A 22,120-nucleotide genomic window follows, 5' to 3' on the forward strand; every position below is an offset into this window, starting at 1 on the left:
ACCTTTTAGTTACTCAGTGACTCAATCAGTGAATACTGACGTTCGATTCTTTCAACTTAGTCCGTTTCTTGTCGCTGCCTTCCCAACCGCAACCGCTGTCTCGTGCGACGTGTTGCTGCTTGACATATATTCAGTGTTACTGCTTGTTGCTGAACGTAAGCACACAGTCTCTGCCTGCCGATCCTCAAATTCTACGCACACTAGCTTATCAATGGAGCATATCTCTCTCTGACGTCACGCATTAACTTCCTTAAAGCCGTAACCACTTTTGTAAAGTAAACCTGTCCCTGTGCTTAACAAATTAAGTACTATGCCGTGAAGGCGTATGGGGGAGTGGATGCACAGATCCACGTATTCTTGATCTCGGTATTAATTGAAGGTGAGCGGTCAGCTTCACGCCCCGGTCGCTTTATCCCCGGTATCCATTGGACAGGAGGCTGGGTAGGCCCCAGAACCTGAGAAAAATCTTGCCGCTACCTGGACTGGAACTCCGGCCCCTCAGCCGTCCAGGCTGTAGCCAGTCGCTATACTAACTGCGCTGCAGCGGCTCATAAGCCAATCTGGTTCTTCCTCCTTTCATATCTTCTGGAATGGGACAATACTCACCTTCTCATCTGTGTCTACAAGGAACTGTTACCCCTTTACAGTACTGCGGTAACTTCCTATGTCGCCTACTTTAACTCCCTAGGGTACGCGGTAGCGTAGTTGGTTGAGGCACTATGCTACAAGCCGGAAGGTCGCGGAATCAAATCCCGATGAAGTGGATTTTTTTAAATTACCTAATCCTTCCAGCCGCACTATGGCCCTGAGGTCGACTCAGCCTCTAACAGAAATGAGTACCAGGAATCTTCCTGGGGGTAAAGGGCGACCGGCGCATAAGGCTGAGAACCTCACCATTATCTTTGAGCCGACTGTCTAGAGAAAGTGTGGGAGCCTCGACGTCTCACAACCTTATGGGCCTCCATGGTCTGTTGAGGGATAGTTTAACTTTTTTAGGCGTAGAGTATATATATTCTATCGTGTTTAGTATCTTAATAGATTACATATGTATTTTAGAAACTTTTCAGTTAATGACATCAGTTATTTGTGATGAAGTTTTTCTTTAACTATTCCCCGTTGAATTTCCAAAGGAATTTACGCTAGATATAAAGTATACGAAACTACACTGTCCACTTATACAACGTCTGAGGTTCAAAAATCTCAAAGGGAAAATGATTTTACTGGGCTCAACCGTGCACCAAAATCTTAACTCAGAGTTGTCCGGACACATTTAAAATTCAAACACGCCATTATACCAACTTGTATACTAATATTATTCATAAGAGAACCTCTGCCGACATGAATCTAATATGATGGCCGCAAATTAAATAGAGTGTGGGAGATGACTCTCTTTTGTTTTAATGGATGCGAGCGAGCTAGATGGCGCCATCTGGGACCCCGGATATTACCACAGCTTCCTGCGTCACTATACCCACATAATATTGTAATTACCTTATTGTAATTCCGTGCAACAATGGAATATCATTTAGTAAATGCAGAAATGTGGGAGGGTTTTCGAATTCGATTACTGATTAACAGACAGCACTCGGTCTCGAATGGCCTGACATTCAATTAAAGATAATATTACTTTTATATCGGTTCGTTATTTTGTTTGCTATTAATTTAATTATTATATGTTTTACTTTAGTCCTGTAGATTATCATTTCATTTCTTTCACTTAAGATATTCACTTATTACTCTTCTGAATTAATTCATAGTTGTCATCATATTGAAGATCCATCGATATCTATATCATTATGATGATGCGTAGGATTATTAGTGCGCACGTATTGCTGGGAGGTAGTATAGTACTAACTCTGCCTCTAGATGGATCTGCCTACTATAGTCTCTCTGTCGTCAGTGCACTCATTTTCATGAGAAATGCTTATATACAGGAGCTCATTAATATTTGTGTTTTGTGTTGTTTCAAAATTGGATGTTATGGTTGAATTTTGGGTACGGGAAGTGGAGAGCTTAGTAATTAAAAAAGTCACTGTCATTTTAGTTCCAAATAAATTATAATTATTATTATTATTTTCAGTCGTGTAAATTGCTTGCACCTGCTCTCACTGTTTCTTCGCTTGCGGATCTTATTTTTTTCCTTCTACACTGAAGATGGGGGCGATACGTTCCTCCGAAACGTCGGTTAACACCACATATACACGGCCCCACATCCCAGAAGACTGCTTTCTTCAAAGTCACCGCCGTTAAAACAGCAAATACCACATATTAAAGTCGCTATAATTTTATAATTTCAATTTGATAGATTATCTGTTCAAATTTTGGCACAAGCAACATTATGGGTAGGCCTGTTTGCCCATTCGCATGTTTACAGCGCAGTGGAATAATTTCCCAAAGATTTATTGCTCCTACTACCACCACATGAAGAACCGGAATAGCGTAGTCGGTATAGCGACTGGGTACGATGGGTACCGCGGGCTCTTTCCCGGGCGTAAAGAGGCCGAGGCGAGAAGCTGACCACTCACCTCGAACTAGTGCCGAGGTCAAGAAAACGTGGATCTATATATCCACTCCCCCAGTACGTCTTCATGGCGTAGGGCTTCATTAGTTAAGCAGAGGAGCAATTTCTTTTACTGTCACTACGTGCATTCGCACCATTATATTGGTAATTATTATATGTATAATGGGCTTTCCGTTCTTTTCATGAGACCACACATATGTATTTATATGCAGATTTAAGAGTGACATATCTTATAAAGGATTGTTTGGAACCTCTAATAACAGGACTGACCGACTGACCAACTACATGGATAAGAGTCCTTACTAAAAACATAAAATTGATTCAGTTAATCTAGAAATTATCTACCTTTCGTAGAACCCAAATTTTCATTACGGTATTTACAAGAACCAGGCAATGAGACCTAACCTGATGCAGATGAATCTCGTGCATGAATGAACGAATTAATTAATTAATTAATACAAGCAGCCGTCAAACAACACGTATTTGAATTTTGTGAAACCCGAAGGTTCTTTGCCCTGTCCTGAGTCACATGAATCAGATGCACAATCTCCGATCGTATCTCTTTATTATATTAATATAAATTATTGTTCATGAAGTAACTAATTCTTCAACAATCATTTAAAATACAAAAATTACATTAACATTTTCCGTATCAAAACACCGTTTATATTTGAACTACCATGGATCACTTCTGCACGCATACACGTAACATAAACTTTCTTCTCATGCCCCAAGACTCACAAAGACTGCCAGTGTCTCAATATCAAAATATTCTACTAAAACTGAAGACGATAGCTTCGCAACCAAAGGCAGATCTAAACCAACGCAAGTGTATAATTAGATCTTCACCAGCCAGTGAACCATATCATTTAATTGTGGTTCGTTCCAATAAAGAAACATTGGTTTGTTTATCCTTAATCTTGAAGCCACATGCTTTGTTCTAAACGCCAAATGAAAGCGTGTATTGTAAGAAATGGAACACATTATGGTCTCTTCTCTTTTAACATAAATCTGACTACATGCAACAGAATCTTTCAGAGAATTACAGTCGCTCAACTTATCAAGAAATCGAAGCTTTTATGTAACCATAACGTTCATTACAGTGTTCACAAAGAAGCTGCCATTAATCCCTACTTGTGTCACGTGAATACAATCCACACATTATACTGTCACGTGTTAATGACTAGAGATGGGGTTTGGGTTGGTAATTAGATTTATTGAATTTTTATAAATCGTAACTACACGTAATTAGAATGATCTTACTGATGTAAGCACTCTACCTCTCACTACAGCACACGCTAAATCTTCTCAGTTTGCTGCGTCTTCAACAGCCGTTGCCTGGTAACGGTTCACAGTAATCTCCTTTGCTTCCGTGCTCACGTCCTTACGGATTTGAGACTATCTCATAACTAACTCCTTGCAATCATGTCACAATATATTATTTCTTCGGGGTCTGTTTTAACATCTCTCATCTAAGTCTCAAAATTTCAGTCTTCTGACAGACTGTACTATGCATTCCTTATAGTTTCCATGCTTGCTACATGGCCCGCTCATCTTATCCCCCTTGATTTTATAAACCAATAACATCTGTGAATAACACAAATGTGCAGTATTCTCCAGCATCCTGCTATTTCCTGTTTCGTCCATTCAAATATTCTCCTCATACACCCTCATCCTAGATTTCCTTTTTTCCCCTTATCCTACGCAGAAAATGGTCTTAAAATCTTTGTTTCTTTCACTGCTGAGAACAATTTCACCTTTAGACTGCCTTGTGAAAACATCTCTACTACAAAGGTGACGAAATAATTTTGTTGTAAAAACGTTATTCAAGCTACAAAATGTTCATATGCAGGTTGCCCCGAGCAGGAATAAAGAATTCGTTATAACTGTGTCTGTTTCTGTTCGCTTTCCAGAGAGCTGATCTGGCTGTGGCATCTATGACAATCAATTACGCACGAGAAAGCGTGATAGATTTCACAAAACCCTTTATGAATCTCGGCATCGGAATATTATTCAAGGTAATTGTCCAACTAACCATATTTTGATAGACAGGAGACGGCATTTAAGTGTACTTGATGTAATTGTAATACTGACGACTACCTGGTGGCGGAAAAAGTTAGGGAGAGACTGGCAGTGAGTAAACAAACAACGCGCAGAATTCTTAGGAGAGGTTCAATATCGAGATAGTAAACGAGGTAGAGGGCACAGAGCAATATCATGTTGAAATCTGAAATAGGTCCGCAGCTTTAGAAAATTTAGACACTGAGGTGGATATTAATAGAGCGTGGGAAACTATTAGACAAAATATAAAAATTTCAGCAGAAGAAAGTCTAGGTTATTATGAACTGAAGAAGCATAAGCCATGGTTTGACGAACGATGCTCAAAATTATTACATCAAAGGAAACAAACCAAATTGCAATGACTCATCAAAAAGAGTCTCGAAGGGAATACAGCAGTAGGCAGACAGGGCGAAGCCTCGAACAACGACATGGGATTTATTTTCCGCGATCCGAGAATTGCAGTGTCAGTACCGATATAAGGTTGAGTGGGGCAACAGCGTGAACGGGGTAAAGGTGTTGGTCAGTTGCTAATTTGAAGATGTTACACCTGCTGACATGAACGCAAGCTTTTGAGTTGATTAACAATGCAGTCGCCCAACCGACCTGTAAGGGTGTGTGAACTGATTATGATGATGATGAGTGATGTTAAACCACCGATCAGTTCAGACTTCCACATGAACTAGGAGGGAGAGTTGCAGTGCTGCAGACATAACTGTCACTCATCTCCTGGAATTCGACTTAATCAAGTTTTCACAGTTCCCACTTTTCTACACTAGTTCATTCTAATCAAATGAGTGTAAATTATTACGCTGCATTAATCTTTTAGCTTGTTTTTATGTATAAATCACTTTCCCTTTCAAGTTTCACTACTGGGAGGAAGTGTGAGAGTATAAAGTGCAGTTACCCCAAAGACTTCTTTTTTATGCTAGTGGGGTGGGACTAACTCCCTTGTACTGCGGCCACTTCTGGCCTATTGTACCAGCCCCAGATGACAGGTGAGGGTTATTGTGGAGCAATTGGTGGAATGAAGATTGGCATGGTAAATCTAAGTATTCGAAGAAAACCTGCCCCAGCGCCACTTTGTCCACCACAAGTCCCACTTGACCAGACCCGGGATCGAACCCGGGGAGCCGCGGTGGGAAGTATACCCCAAACACTTGCTCCAGTATGGGAAATGTTTTCAAACGGTATTACAGATTAGTTTATATTGACCTGTAAGAAATTGTGGATGTATGTACACTTCAAGATGAAGAGTCCATTTTTGTTGTCATAGCCGTAAACATTTTGTACTGAGTTACAGTAACACGTTCATAAAACCAGTGGGACCCACACTATAGAATTATACAAAAATCTTAATATCATAGAAATTCCTTGTTGTACAGTTGCCGCATTAGTGAAACAATTAAAAATGAAAGAGGAAAACACAGCTACTACTCACTTACCCTATTTTACTGGGGTAATATGTCATGAGCAATATATAAATAATATTTTATGCTATGGCTTTCCATCAGAATTTTTACAGACGGGGAATTGATGCACGAAAAAACTGTTTTGCCAGAGACCAATGAAGATAATCTTCAATATTCTATAAACTATTTACAATTAGCTACAGTAAATGAAAATGTAACTACCCAGATTATAGCACGCGCTTGCCCTATTCAAACTTATTCCGTTTACAGACATTTTGTTTAATATGTTTATTAGCGGTGTTAGTAAAAATAGAAACTTCCTTTACAAATTATAGAAATATTATTTATAATTTTTCAATAATATAAATTGTGAAATATTGAAACAAAAGCAACACAGCGGGCCACAAACACATACAGAACAACATTAAAGAGCCCTCTTCTCGAGAACGGCAAAGTGGCACACATTCGGCCCCCGCCAAAAGAAATAATAAGAGGGACGACACGAATCCGCTTGGTTTACGAATTCCAAGAGAATCTTGACAAACTAACTATAAATATTTTGAAGTATTGGAACAGCCGCTGTAGTTGTAAAGACTTTAGATTTTACTGCCAATTGTATATTATTTATATTGTATGTATATATTTTATCTTTTAGAACACGTACTGTAATAGTGGTTTTTAACTGTTTTGATGTAAAAGGTCTCTGGTCTCTGAAGACGTAAACATGTAAGGGCATGAGTAATTGAAGTAAGGAAATCATAACCAGTCACACTGAACAGAACTATCTAACTTTTTCATAACAAAAGCAGACATTTAGTACGTGGAGAAGCAGCAACATTAACACACTCCAGCCACTTGTTCAGGTGCCAACCAGCCAGCCCACCAGACTGTTCAGCTTCATGAACCCACTGGCAGCAGAAATCTGGATCTACGTGTTGGCCGCCTACGTGCTGGTCAGCTTCACCCTGTTCGTCATGGCTCGTTTCTCACCCTACGAGTGGAACAACCCTCATCCCTGTCTCGCAGAATCTGACATAGTCGAGAATCAGTTCTCTGTGTCCAACAGTTTCTGGTTCATCACTGGTACTTTCCTGAGACAAGGGTCTGGAATCAACCCCAAGGTAGCCGCTCAGTTATGTGTCAACTTTGTGTTAACTTCCTTTACAGGTACAATTGACGATACCCGACATGATGAAAAATACTTGCCACAAATCAATTTAAGTGTCATATAACACCTTAACGCTCAGCTCCTGTACCCTCCCTTACATATCCAATTACTAAACTCAGTCTTGATTGAGTGATTGATTATTCGCGAATTTGTGAGCTGAGAAGACAAAAGCGCCACGGAAAACTGGCCCATCGCAGGCCATCGAGCATACATCTGCGTATTCAAACAGAACCTAAACATAACAAGTTGTGATTCCTTACGTGACGTAACGTTAGGTTAGGTTAGGCTAGGATACCATTTCGAAGGAGACAAGTGTGCATGCACTTGCGCGTTCGCTCACGTCTTGGACATATTCGGCTGCTAAGGACGGGCCAGATTAGGTTAGGATAGGCTGATGCATGAAAGTACCACGTAATAAAATTCGACAAACTCAGACAATGAGGTGGATATTAATAGAGCCTGGTAAACTTACAGAGAAAATATCAACACTTTAGCCAAAGACAGTCTGGGTTATTACGAACTGAAGAAGCAAAACCATGGTTCAACGAAGAATGCTCAAAATCATTAGATCGAAGAAAACAAGCAAAACTGCAGAGGTTAGAGTATCGAAGCAAAATAAATGGGGATATTCTGAACAATATAAGACGTGAAGCCAACACGCATATCAGGAATAAAAAGAGGGAGTATCTCAAAGACAAAATTAATGAACAGGCAAAGAACAGTAAGAACAAGAACATTACACACCTGTACAGAGATATAAATAAATTTACGAAGGGTTACCGGCATAAAATAACTTAGTAAAGAATTAGAATTGTGATCTACTTGCAGATTCCCAAAAAAAAACTGTAACATGTGGAAGAACTACTTCTCTCAGTTACTGAATGTACATAGGGTCAGTGACGCTAGGCAGATAGAGATACACAAAGCTGAGCAGTTAATACCTGATCCTAACCCCTCTGATGTTGAAACTGATACAGTATGGCAAGTTTCCTATCAAAAATGGTCTAAATAAGATGTATTATCGCCAATGTTTATCAACTTGCCATTTGGAAGGTCCAGAAAAGCCAGGTGGACCTGAAATTAAATGGGACACATTACTGCTGGTCTATGCTGATGATGTAAATCTGTAGATACCACATATGTCAGAAAGAAAAAGACAGAAATTTTAACTGACGCCAGTAAGGAAGTAACTGCACAGAAAACTAAGTACATATTGCTGTCTCATCATCAGAATACAGGAAACATCATGACATAAAGACAGCTAACACATCCTTTGAAAATGTGGCACAGTTCAAATATTTGGGAACAACAGTAATAAATCAAATTTTGATTCAGGAGGAAATTAAGAGGAGATTGGATTTTGGTAATTCTTGCTACCATTCAGTCCAGAATCTGCTGTCTAAAAACGTAAAAATTAGAATACACAAAACTATATATTTTCTTTTGGCTCTGTATGGGTGTGAAACTTGGTCTCTGACATTTAGGGAGGAACATAGACTGATGGTATTTGAGAACAGTGTGCTAAGGAGAATATTTGTGCCGAAGAGGGATGAGGTGACAAGACGTTAATGAGAACTGCATAATGAGGTTTGTAACTTGTACTCTTCTCCAAGTATGATCAAGTCAAGGAGGATGAGGTGGGAAGGGTATGTGGTACGAATGTGGAGAAGAGGAATTCATATAGGTTATTGGTGGAAAAACCAGAAGGAAAGAGACCAGTAAAAGACCAAGACGTAGGTGGGTGCATAATAATATAAAGGATCTTAGAGGGAGAGTATGGAGTGGTATCGGGTGGACTGATCTGGCTCAGAATAGAGACCAGTGTAGGGCTCTTGTGAACAAGGTAATGAACTTTCGGGTATCATAAAATGTTGGGAAACTCTTGAGTAACTGCAAAACTGGGAGCTCCTCAAAAATGTCTCGGTTCCAAGGCGTTAGTTACTTTGTTGCTTGCTTACTTTGTTCACGTAGGAGTTCATAGAACTTCCACAATGGTGGTCATATTTCTTGACTGACTGTTGTATGCTGCAACCATTTCTTTACACACATTCAAGCGTTGCACATTATGCCATGAATTCCATATTTACACGGGTACACATTCAATATAACACTGGAAAACACGGCTTCTCTTCCAAGTCACACGTACGTATGTCACGCATCTGAATCTCATTCAATCGCCCATGTTGTACTCAATATAACACAAAATGTACTCATTGCTATATATACACACATGACTACACTCATAAAATTAATATCCACACGCCCTTGAACACACATATTATCCGCATTTCCACATTTAAATAAAATTCATAACACTTCTGTTCAACTATAATTTGCCACTATCTTCGACATATCTGGCCGACTTAATCTTTCAGCCCGGTGCGTACCAACATACCAAAATGCAGCCACACACACCATATTCATACATCGTCATCTATTTTAGGGTCCTATCTCAGAAGCAGGGAAAAAAGTCTGAGAGGGGAGTCTACCTCTTTAATACAGAATCTAACCGGGGACTCCCAAATAAAAATGGCTGCTAACGATTCAACTATGATCTTTTGTTCATAATTATTTGTTTATGGTTTATTTTATGGCGCTGTCAGCATTTGCACTACAGAGGATGATTCCTGAGTGATGAATTTTTAAGATTTTGAAGAGGCTGTCCTTGGTTAACGAGATACTGTTCCAGTATTTGACTGGAGGAACTCCGGATAGGAAGGAGAATCCACAGTCAGTATATTAGAATTGAGTTCATTCCTGTCACGCTGTAGCGTAGTTGGTTGAGGCTGGAAGTTCGCGGGTTCGAGTCCCGATGAGGTGGACTTTTTCAATTGACCTAATCCTTCCAGACCCACTACAGTCCTCGGGTCGACTCAGCCTCTAACAGAAATGAATACCAGGAATCTTCCTAGGGGGGTAAAGAGCGGCCGGCGCGTAAGACTGACAACTTTACCGTCATCTGTGAGCCGATTGTCTGGAAAAAATATGGAAGCCTCGACGTCTCACAACCCTATGTACCTTCATGTCGTGTTACAGGGATAGCTTTACCTTTTTTTGACTGTCTTTTACCGTTAGGCCATCCTGGCCGGTACGGACATTTGGACGGATAGCATCATCATGAAGATCAAGACTGTGGAACAACCTCAGAACACTAAATTCAATGCCACGGATCTCCCTTATGAGTAAAGTGCATTCTTACAGATCTCTGAGAGCATGCCTAGCCGCCTGTTCTCATTCCTGAACCCTCTAGCGGTGGAGATCTGGCTCTACATGTTCGGAGCCTACATCGTGGTATCCTTGACAATGTGGATCGTGGCACGGTTCTCACCATACGAATGGAGTGCGCCCAACCCTTGTCATACGGGTGAGGGTGGGGGATGCGACTGTCCACCCACTAATACAGTACAGGCAGCACTTCTAGTTACCGAGAATGACTTCACATTGGCCAACAGTTTCTGGTTCGCAATCGGGACCTTAATGCAGCAGGGATCAGACCTCAACCCCAAGGTAGTGCCATGGAGTCTAATTAGATATTCTTGTCGCTGTATCACAACATTCATTTCCATGACATAGGTCAGAATACTGATTTGACAAGTATGAGGTGCGAATTTAATGTCTTGTATCAAGTTGTATTTATACAGTACATCACTCAATTATAACTGAGAGAAAGATTCATATTTGGGTTCCGAAGGATTACAATTTATGGGTCCAAATAGTATGCGCGGACACGAATAAAACACTCCTGAGTGATCTACCACATAACAATGGTAAGTAAAATTAAATTTGTGCCTGTTCTTAATTAAGCAACACTCCATGAAGGCACAGGGAGGATTGGCGGAACAGCTGCACGCCATTCTTAACCTCGGTACTAGATTGAGGTGAGTGGTGAGCATCATATCTCGCCAGTTTTAACCCTGGGGATAGGGTGCCCCGGTGCCCATTGGACAGGAGTCTGAATAGGTCCCAGTGTCAGTCCGAAGGACATCGGGAGGAGAAAAATCTTTTTCTCTTGCAGGGGAACGAACCTCATTTGTCGAGACCACAGTCTAGTCACTATACCGACTGAGCTATCCCGATTTCTTTCTTCTTTTGTTTATTATACAGAAATAATTACCGTTACTTGAAGTCCCATAGGAATATACTAGTTAAAGTCGCCGAAAATACATGACATTTTGGAGACTGGCATACTGCTTTTATATTCTTTCATATTATAGGCTGTTTGGTAAGAATGAATGTACTATACAATTTTACACGAAATAAGCACTGATTATTGTGTTTTTAATGTCTGTTCTTACGTAACAATTCGCATTGTATGCACTGAAAAATTAAGGATTTTAATATACTTTACGTGTGTATACTGTGAACTATTAACATTCTAGGCGCAAATAATGCTTCTATACAAGATTAATTAATATTACTGACAACTAAAATAAATCGTAGGATATGATGGTCACACAGCAGTGGTTATGAAGAATCCTATCTTTTCGGATACAACGCCGTGTAATCAGCTGGTTTCTTGCCTGACATTCCTCGACCCTGAAGATGGTCACGAAATATTTCTTCCAAAACTTCGCTTCATTTTCAACGGACTGCATGGAGTTATATCCCAGACGATAGAATTCTTGTGTATGTTCTTATCTCTACGATTTGCTCTAAGCACACAACACAGAAAGCTGGGAAACTGTTATTATGTCTATAAGTTGAATTGGTATGCCTATGTATGCCTATATATTGTGGCGTATGGACCCGTTGCTAAGAGGTGTCTCTGTAAACCTCAGCCGTCATTAGGTAATTCCCGCACGCAACAATAGATACTTGACGGGCACAGCCGTTGCTATGTAGCGCCAGCAGCGTACGCGTGCGTGGTGACGTCACACAACACTAGACGATGTGATGAAGGAGGTGTGCTCTGTGGGTCCGCTCCGAGGCTATATTACTCGACCGACCGTGTTATCTTCAGCGAGGAATCCCGTGTAAGGCGGGGTCGAATACCTCCATCGTAGCCATGCGAGTCGTAAGAGGCGACAAAAATGGACGTCCCGAATCTCAGAGTGTAAATATGGTCACGAGTCCCACGGGACGCGGACCCGAAAATGACTACGTTGTTGAGGACCAGCAGCAATTGTAAAGAACACACCCGTCCTCCCGTCAGAGAGAGCGCCCCACATATGTCTATCTATCTATGGCTCTACGTTCATTTTTGTTGGAACTTTGACGTTTTATTCAGTTTATTAATCCTATATACAGCCGGTAGGAATTCCTTAGACAGGGTAGGTCAAGGTCCATAGTGCCATAAGCATTTGTGCTGCTTTGTTCCCAGATCTACGTTTTGTTATGTCTCTTCTTAAATGAAGAGTCTGGTGCAAGAAACAGACAATTNCTTTTTGAAACTTTTGAAATTTTAAACGTTTTAAAAAGCAAGTTGCGTGGGAAACGGTAACAACTAACATGAATAAATGAATGGTGCGCAATAGCATGCTACGATATTATCTTGTTCAAACAAATTCGCTGCATAGATTGTTGCAAGAATGAGAAAGATGCGGCAAGTATGGATTGAGAAATTTATTCTTGAAGTTTTATTTTAGCAACGTCGAGCATGAGCGTTTTGAGCACTTCTTTGTCTCCCCTGTTACAATAGGTTTTCCGCACGTGACACTTCCTGCACCATGCTCACCCACTGCTTCGTTGCCATCACAGAAATCATACTACATCACGTGACGTCTTGACATAAAAACAATTAGTTGAGTAGATTGAGGCCTCTTCTGTAAATTAAGATTAACAAAAAGATTATCCTTCAAATGTAATCACTATACGTGAAGTCCGATTACACGATGAGGAGCGCTTATTTCTTCAAGACTCTGTGGTACAAGCGCACTTGGGATGGTGATCTGATTCCTGCGTTTTGTGTATACTGAGTGTAAGGTGTGAAGCAAGTTCTTTCACTACGTGTTGTAAATTAATTAATTTAACATTTAAATCTCTTTCACTTTTCTTCTTCTTCTACCTTTCGTATTTGGTCTTCTGGCCTGTGTCCCATCAGAATTAATCTTCAACTGTTTATCTTATAGACAGCCGGTACCTACACAGAAAACCGCGGACATTCAAGCCTAGAGTAGAATACGAACCCACGATCCCTGTGTTTGAGCCGACAAGGATACTATGTAGCACAATATAGAATGTAACCCTACTTTTCAGTTTTAGTATAAGGGGTTGGCTGTATAACAGAACGTCTCTATATACGTTACGGACAGCTGTTCTGCTTGTTCATGACGTGTATCCAGTTGACACCTGGGTATTTTGAAAATTACAGCTGTTCTGTTTGTTCACGACATGTATCCAGTTGATACCTGGGTACCCCTAAAATTACAGCTGTTCTGTTTGTTCATGATGTGTATCCAGTTGGAATCTGTGCACCTTGAAAATTACAGCTGTTCTGTTTGTTCATGACGTGTATCCAGCTGGCATCTGTGCGCCTTGAAAATTACAACTGTTGTTTGTTCATGACGTGCGAAAATTACAGCTGTTCTGTTTGTTCATGACGTGTATCCAGTTGGAATCTGGGTACCTTGAAAATTACTGCTGTTCTGTTAGTTCATGACGTCTATCCCAGTTGACATCTGGGTACCTCGAAAATTACTGCTGTTCTGTTAGTTCATGACGTATATCCCAGTTGGCATCTGGGTACCTTGAAAATTACTGCTATTCTGTTAGTTCATGACGTATATCCCAGTTGGCATCTGGGTACCTTGAAAATTACTGCTGTTCTGTTAGTTCATGACGTATATCCCAGTTGGCATCTGGGTACCTTGAAAATTACTGCTGTTCTGTTAGTTCATGACGTGTATCCAGTTGGCATCTGGGTACCTTGAAAATTACAGCTGTTCTGTTAGTTCATGACGTGTATCCAGTTGGCATCTCGGTACCTTGAAAATTACAGCGATTCTGCTTGTTTATGAATTGCATCCAGCTGGCACCTTGGTAGCCTGACGTAGCCACCTGTTCTGTTTATTCTGCAGGCTACCTCAACACGTATCGTGGGAGGTATCTGGTGGTTCTTCACGCTCATCATCATCTCGTCCTACACAGCCAACCTGGCCGCCTTCCTCACGGTAGAGAGGATGATCACCCCGATAGAGAACGCGGCGGATCTTGCACAGCAGACGGAGATCTCATATGGAACCCTGGAGGGTGGTTCTACCATGACGTTCTTCAGGGTGAGGACACAACAAATATACAATTTATTCCACGTTTATTTAACTAGGTATAAGCGGCCTCCGTAGTCTATGGGTAACGTTCCCACCTCATGACTCAAGGTACGCGGGTTCAAACCCGGCGGAGGCCGTGGAATTTTTAAGGGCGGAAAAATTCAGGGAACAAGTCCTCCGGGAGGGACTTTAAGCCGTGGGTCCCGTGTCGTAGATTTACGGCACGTAAGAGATCCTCATATCTCTAGGAGACCTCTGAGCAAAATTAGACTAGTTTCCCACCCAAGTAGTTTCCAATGCCTCTGGTAGATGGGGGAAGCATCAAGGCACCGAGGGCCGACCTTGTTGGCTCAACGGGGCTGATAGCACGCACCAGTACCGGCAGGGTATGGCGACTGGTAGAATATCAAAGGGGGACGTACAATAGATCAACAACTGGTCGCGGTGCATGGGGAAACCCAACCCCTCCAATAATAATAATAATAATAATAACTAGGTATATATTATATAGGGCCTATATCTACCATTTACTATCATCAGGTCAAACCTTATATCCATGAGATCTAAGGCAGCATCGAACATCTTTTATTTATTTATTTACATATTGTGACATGTATACCAACTTCTAGGCAACAGGTCGGTAAACACATTCCAGCAACAAACGCGCTCAACATACGTCTACTACTAGGCACCGGCGCGGTATACCCCTCGTCAACAATTCAGAGTGTTCTCTGTCGGTCCGTCTCGAGGCTATATAACGAGGATCTCGCGCAGCTAGAATTAGAATTGAGCAAAGTTCTGGAGATGGCAATCAAAGGTGATTGAGAGGAAATGGCAAGAAGGGTATTAGACTGTGCCAAGAAGACTTAATGTGTGATTTGTTGTGACAGTCAGGCTGTGATAAATCCGTTGCCAGGATACGGCTAGTGAAGACTGAGAACCATAATGCGTGTGGAACGGTGTAGAATAGCGATAGCGCTGTATTACCTGTAGTCTCGAGTTGTGTGAATAAGGTGCAACAGATCCAATCATCCTATCCAAACCCCGTCTTATAAGTCACGCATACGCGTGACAATATTTACCTATTTATTTGCAGCTGCTTTAACGACAATGACCGTAAGTCGCAATACACATAACGTCAAATTACTGGTTGATTAATGACCAGTAAATTGGGAATGATGTGATAGAAAGCGATCGTGGAATTTCCGTTGAGGAACTGAGAAAACCACAAAAACTTCAATAAAAATTCTGTGTCCAGGCCGACATTTGAATCGGATATCTCCAGAATACAAGTCAGAGCGACTACCTATGTTCTCACAGCTGTGACTATGAAGATTGCTGTCTCGCAGGATATGACGCCATGTGGCCTGGTGACGCGATGCGAGTAATAATTACCCGAGTAATAATAATTCTTGGTTATATTGCTGGAATCATTCGAGATTACGGAAGAACTCGTGGCTTCCATCTTCATAGTAGCTTCTGGCGTCACGTCGAAAAGACAGCAGGCAATCTTTACATATCAGAAGCATTACCACTTGAACCAATCTATTCGGTCCCGTGCATTTGCCCGTACAGCGAACTCGAATCTCAGCAAATGGATCGGTTACCCTCATAGAGATCTTACTCATCCTCTTCAGGTGAAGGCTGGGATAGTACCGTGAAACATCCCACGATCTACAGCTAAACTCACCTTCCATGCACGTGCTTGGTGCTGGTTCGCTGTAAGTGCTGGTTTATATATCCGGGCCCTAATTAATTTTATCTTTTCCAGGATCGTGCCTATTGAAACTTGTTACGGATATTACAGGAGGAGCCGGAATAGCGTAGTCGGTATAGCGACTGGCTGCGGCCTGGACGAACGAGAGGTCGGAGTTCGAGTCCCGGTAGGGTCAAGAATTCTCACTTCTTCATGTTGTTCAGACCGGCTCTGGGATCCACCCAGCCTCATATCCAATGGATACCGCGGTCTCTTTCCCTGGGGGTAAAGCGGCCGGGGCGTGAAGATGACCACTTCCAACTAGTGCCGAGGTCAAGAAAATATGGATCTATACATCCAATCCCCTCCCTCCAATACGTCTTCATGGCGTAGTGCTTAATTAGTTACGCACAGGAACAACTTTAACTTTTTACGGATATTACAGAATACATTCGTTCATTTCACAAGTCTTCCCAAAGGTCTTCATTCCTTTTGAGTGGCACTCTAATATAAAGTTTTTGTTCATATTCGAGTGTATAATTTCTTGGTGTGTTTCGCTATAAACATGTCTGAAAATATTTATCACTGACTGCAACCTTTCGTCATTAGGAAATTTCCACAGAGGGTGCTAGCTGATGAAATGAAAATACGTCCATACAGCATCCTCAACTGAAACACTGCACGTTATGAACACTTTTAATTAGATCTGCTACCTGCCTCGCGTTTGCTTACGTGTAGTCCGTGCGTATTCGCAATGAAGTACGTAATCAGAACTTGTCTCTCTGTTATACATAGGATACGAGATATCTCCTAGGGGCCGGGAGATAATTAAAGACGGAATGAGACAAAACGTAGCCTTATTTATTTGCAGCGACTCGCGTTCTTGCTTAAAGTGAATCATATTGCTGTTAATTTTCTTCTATTTATATTATGAATGTGATTATAAAACTGGTGCCGTTGTAAATTATAACTTAAGCACAGAGAGCGGAGAAGTGGAACTCTATAACTGTTCCTCCCACTTCAAAAGGAACGGGTCTTCACTGGAGTTAACCTTAATTAATCAACAATAATTGCTACAGGCGAAGTTGTTTCTATACTGAGAGACAAACACGCAGAGGAGATGCGTTAATGTTCTTTATGTAATTATTTCTGTGTATTTTGCCTTTATTACCAAGATTCTGGGAACTCGGTAGGCTTCTGGCGTGGGTGACTGAAATGTTACTGGAATTATGCTTAGTTTCAAACATACGGCGGGGTGTAACTGTCTTCTATAACTTAAGCCCTGGGGTTGAGAAAACAAATCTTGATTCGAATTCCCTGTTATAGTGCTGCTTCTACTGTTTTCAATTTGGATTTTCATAAAGCGATATTAAGAAACGCTGAAGAAACTGGTGACAATTAGGTGGGAATATAAACATGCACCGCATCTGGTGATCGGTGGAATAAAATGATTCCTAATGCATACAACACTAATACATTTCAACAATGCGATGATATTCAAATATCTAGAAGTAATAATAAGATGTAAGATTTGAGGCTTTCACGGCGGTGACTATGAAGAAAGCAGTCTGCTTTTACCGGTTCTCACGGTCTCTTCGCTTTGCAGATTTCTTATATTTTTTCTTCTACCCTGAAGATGGAGGCGATACGTTCCTCCGAAACGTCGGTTAACACCACATATACACGGTGCCAAATCCCAGAAGACTGCTTTCTTCATAATAATAAGATATTTACAAGGAAGAAAGCTGTGATGCAGGTTCAGGTGTGGAATACAAAGACAGGAAGAACTCGATGGATAAAGAAAAGCCCAAAGAAATACAGAAATGTGGAAAGATACATAGATAAGATCAGATACGCCCGGTGATTCAAGGTTAATGCGGAATGTGCGATATACTGGGGGTAGTGAACTGCTCCAGCCAATGGCAGAGCTTGAACTGCAAGAATTAATGGCTGCAGGGGTCACTGGGTGGAGATGAAGTGACAGGAAGTTGGAGAAAACTGCATAATGAGGAGCTTCATAACTTGTACTCTTCTTTAAGTATAATTAGAATGATCAATTCAAGGAGGGTGAGGTGGGCGGGGCATGTAGCACGAATGGGGGAGGCGAGGAATGCATATAGGATATTAGTTGGAAAGCCAGAGGGAAAGAACCACTGGGAAGACAAAGGCGTTGGTGGGCGGACAATATTAAAATGGATCTTAGAGAGATAGGATGGGACGGAATGGATTGGATTGATCTCGCTCAGGATAGAGACCCGTGGAGGGCTCTTGTGAACACGGTGATGAACCTTCAGATTCCATAAAATACTTGGAAATTCTTGAGTATCTGCAGAATTGGCGACTCCTCCAGAAGGGCTCATCTCCATGAGTGAGTAAGTATGTAAGTAAGTAAGTAAGTAAGGGGTCACTGGGTACTCACCCTTAAAAATTGCAACAGTGGGGATCCCCGTAACGCTGGCAATACATACCGTACATACAGATGTTATCAACCAGGAACAAGATCCACATTAAATAGAAATATTTCGAAACGACTGTCCGGATATGATGCACACCCTCTCGCATTTCACAATCAGATCATCAGCGCATGCCTAAGGACCGATAAATGCTGTATGAGTTATCTTTGTAACCGGCCGTGTAGGTCCATAAGATTGTGAGACGTCGAGGTTCCCACATTTTCTAGACAGTCGGCTAACACATGGCGGCAAGGTTGTCAGTATTACGCGCCGCCCGCCTTTTACCCACCCAGGAAGATTCCTGGTACTCATTTCTGTTAGATGCTAAAGGGTCATCGTTCAGGTGGAATTACTAGGTCGATTGAAAAAGAAAATCCAATGATCTAATCGAGAATCGAGCCGGCGACCTTCCGGTTTGTAGCATACTGCCTCGACCAACCACGCTACCGCATGCCCCGAATTTGACTAGCTGAGACACTAATAGTTACTCAACAGAAGACCTCTCCTACACGTATAAGAAGTTAGTCAATAACGTTTTATGATTATGTTTCGTATTAAAAATAAATATACAATTTTAAAATGACTAGCTATAGATACCTTTAGATTTCAAATAATATTGTTTTGTTACAATTTAATACAATTATAACCATTTAGATAACTATACCGACCGAGCGACCGCCGCTTGTTGGCGAAGTTAGTATAACTTCAGCGGATAGAGGTTGTCGCGTAGTCAGCGCAACAAATCCGGTATAGTTCGCTTGCGGACTAAAGCCATGGAGTAAGTAATATTATCTCGATAAAACATTCATGAATCCATAACTTCATTCAATTATGTGACATGTATCCTTCATAATAATCCTAGGATCGAAATATTTCTGACTCAATGTAACTGCAGATTCGTGAGGAATGTAGCTGAATGTCTGTAAAATCCACCAAATGAAATATATCACAACGGCACGACTTGAAAACTGAGAATGCTCAAAACTGTTATAAGCACTTACATCACAGTCAGACACATTTCAAAAGGAATGCCAGAAAACATCAAAGAATCTGCTCAGCACTAAGCGGACTAATTGGTGTGTTCTCTTTGAGATGCCCAAAGGGAGACGTAACGAATTATTTATTAATATGTTTTCCTTTTGTGCCATCTACCGCGCTGTAAAACGGAAGTCTTAGAAGGTGGAAATTTCTGAAACCGCTGGTTACTGCAGCCGAGCTTCACAGCAGAACTGAGAAGTGCAGTTGCAATTATGATTTATATCTCTCGTTTCTAGAGCAAAGTAGTACCAGTTTTTACAGGCAATATGATTCGCCGCTAAGTGAAATCCGGAACCGCCACTGTTACACTGAGGTAGGTGGTGTGAGGCAGAGAACAGCTCATTAACTCAACTCACAAAATGTACACTTGGGGGGGGGGGGGGAGTACAAGAAAGAAAAAAGGAACATCTCCGCAAACTNAAAATTGACGCTGTGGGGGGGGGGGGAGAGTACAAGAAGAGAAAATGTAACATCTCCGCAAACTTGATCTTTTCGGGTACAAATTTATGTAACGTACATATAAAAATAAAATTTAAAATTTAGCATGTGAATCCGTTTGTTAACGTCTCTCTACTATCCTTTATCTCGAAACGTGAGAAATGAAATACTGGAGGATGAGTAAATTCTCCAATAACACTCTAAATAAATATTTCTGATATCACTTCTTTCTTTTGGGCTCGAGAGCGTAGATATTTGAGGCACTATGCTACAAGCCGGAAGGTCGCGGGTTCGAGTCCCGATGAGGTGAATTATTTTTCAGTTGACCTAATCCTTCCAGCCGCACTATGGCCCTGCTTCGACTCAGCCTCTAACAGAAATGAGTAGCAGGCATCTTTCTGGGGGTAAAGGACGGCCGGCGCGTAGAGTTGACAACCTTACTGCAATCTGTGAGCCAAAGACTGTTTAGAAAAAATGTGGGAGCGTCGACGTCTCACAACTCTATGGGTCTCCACGGCCTGTTGCAGGGATAGCTTTACCTTATCATTTTTGTAGTTCTCTCTTTTACAAATGTGACAACTTTTCATACGGTTAGATTGTTTTCAGATTGTGTTTACTTTCTTGTCAATTCATTTCCTTCCTTTTTCCGTTTTCAGTGTTTCTTTTGACACTGACCGGAATATAAAATTAATCCCGTAATGTGGGCTACGTCATTCCATATATGGCCACTTCACCGTCGTGCTAGGGAGCTATACCAACAACATTACTAACACAAAGGTCGTCTCATCTTGAGAGGTTGGGGCAACGCTATGTGGAACTGTATGCAGTTTCGAAATTTTATACTCTGAACGACAGCCTCTGTAGCCTAGTGGTCAGAGTTCCTGGCTACAGATCCAGAGGTCCGGGTTCGATTCCCGGCGCTACCAGATTTTCTGAGAAGCAGTGAGTCTGGAACGGGGTACACTCAGCCTCGTGAAGATAATTGAGGAGCTATTTCCTTGAAATATCGGCCCCGGGTGTAGAAAGCCGAAATTAACGGCCGTGGGGATTCGTTGCGGTGACCACGCGACACCCTCTATCCGCTAAAGTTGGCACTAACTTCACCGACAAGCGGCGCTCGCTTGGTCGGTATAGTTCGCTTGCGGACTAAAACTACGGAGTTTGTTTGTTTGTACTCTGAACATGAAGTGGTTAACTTGCCGTTAAGTATGGGTTATGTTGCTCTGTACTGGGTTAATTAGCGTAGACCTTGATAAGGAGTAGATGAGGGTAGGTAAACACAGGTTCTTTCGGTACGAAAAAAAATAAAGGAAATAGATCATTTGGAACACCTTGTCACAGGTCGAATGGATATTAAATAAACTTAATATGAATTTTTGGATTGGATTAATTTGGATCAGGATAGGGACCACTGGCGGGCTCTTATGAACATGGCAATAAACATTCGGGTCTGAAGGAAGACTCTGCTCCGTGACGTCGGTTAGTTAGCTAATTACATAATTAGTTAGTTAATGTAGGCCCTACATGAGTCGCTGTGTAATATTTAAGCTTAGATTTAGATTCGCATATTTTACGCGCATACTCTGCTGGCACTGCACCTCATCGCTGCGGTCGCAATTTATCACAAGCTCATCGCCGGAACAAAAATCCGACGCCGGCGTCGAATTTCATTTCAACATGGTTTCAGCTTCTCCATTCTGAAACTCAAGAATACTCTCTAATTCAGTGTTTCAATTCGAAACGTCGGTGAACGTTTCCTTTACTCTATGTTACCGTGCTTCGATTTATCCTTGCGCATGCGTCATAAAACACCTAACCTATCTTCTTAATAAGCATGGGTAAGGTTAAAAAAGGTAAAGCTATTCCTGTATTCCGGTCTAGAAAACCGAGATTAACGCTCGTGGGGATCCGTTGCGCCTACCACACGACACCCTCTATCCGCAAAAAGTTGGCACTAACTTCGCCGACAAACGGCAGTCGCTCGATCGGTATACTTAGCTTGTGGACCACAGGCCACGGACCGTGAAGGCCCATAAGGTTGTTAGACGTCGAGGTTTACACATTTTGTCTAGACAATCGGTTCACAGAAGGCGGTGAGGTTGTCATGCCAGCCTTACGCGCCGGGCTGGGA

General features: G+C 41.6%; 1 protein-coding gene across 1 annotated transcript in view; it reads left to right on the plus strand.

Annotated features, from left to right (window-relative positions):
* Positions 1-22,120, plus strand: part of LOC111864984 (glutamate receptor ionotropic, kainate 2) — a 502,412-nt gene that overhangs the window by 472,739 nt on the left and 7,553 nt on the right. The window contains exons 10-13 of the mRNA XM_033751646.1: positions 4,435-4,539; positions 6,855-7,112; positions 10,361-10,666; positions 14,176-14,373. Of these exons, the coding sequence (XP_033607537.1) occupies positions 4,435-4,539; positions 6,855-7,112; positions 10,361-10,666; positions 14,176-14,373 (867 nt within the window). The remainder of the gene's footprint in view (positions 1-4,434; positions 4,540-6,854; positions 7,113-10,360; positions 10,667-14,175; positions 14,374-22,120) is intronic.

The sequence above is a fragment of the Cryptotermes secundus genome, unplaced genomic scaffold (assembly GCF_002891405.2).
Source record: "Cryptotermes secundus unplaced genomic scaffold, Csec_1.0 scaffold209, whole genome shotgun sequence".
Taxonomy (NCBI): Eukaryota; Metazoa; Arthropoda; class Insecta; order Blattodea; family Kalotermitidae; genus Cryptotermes; species Cryptotermes secundus.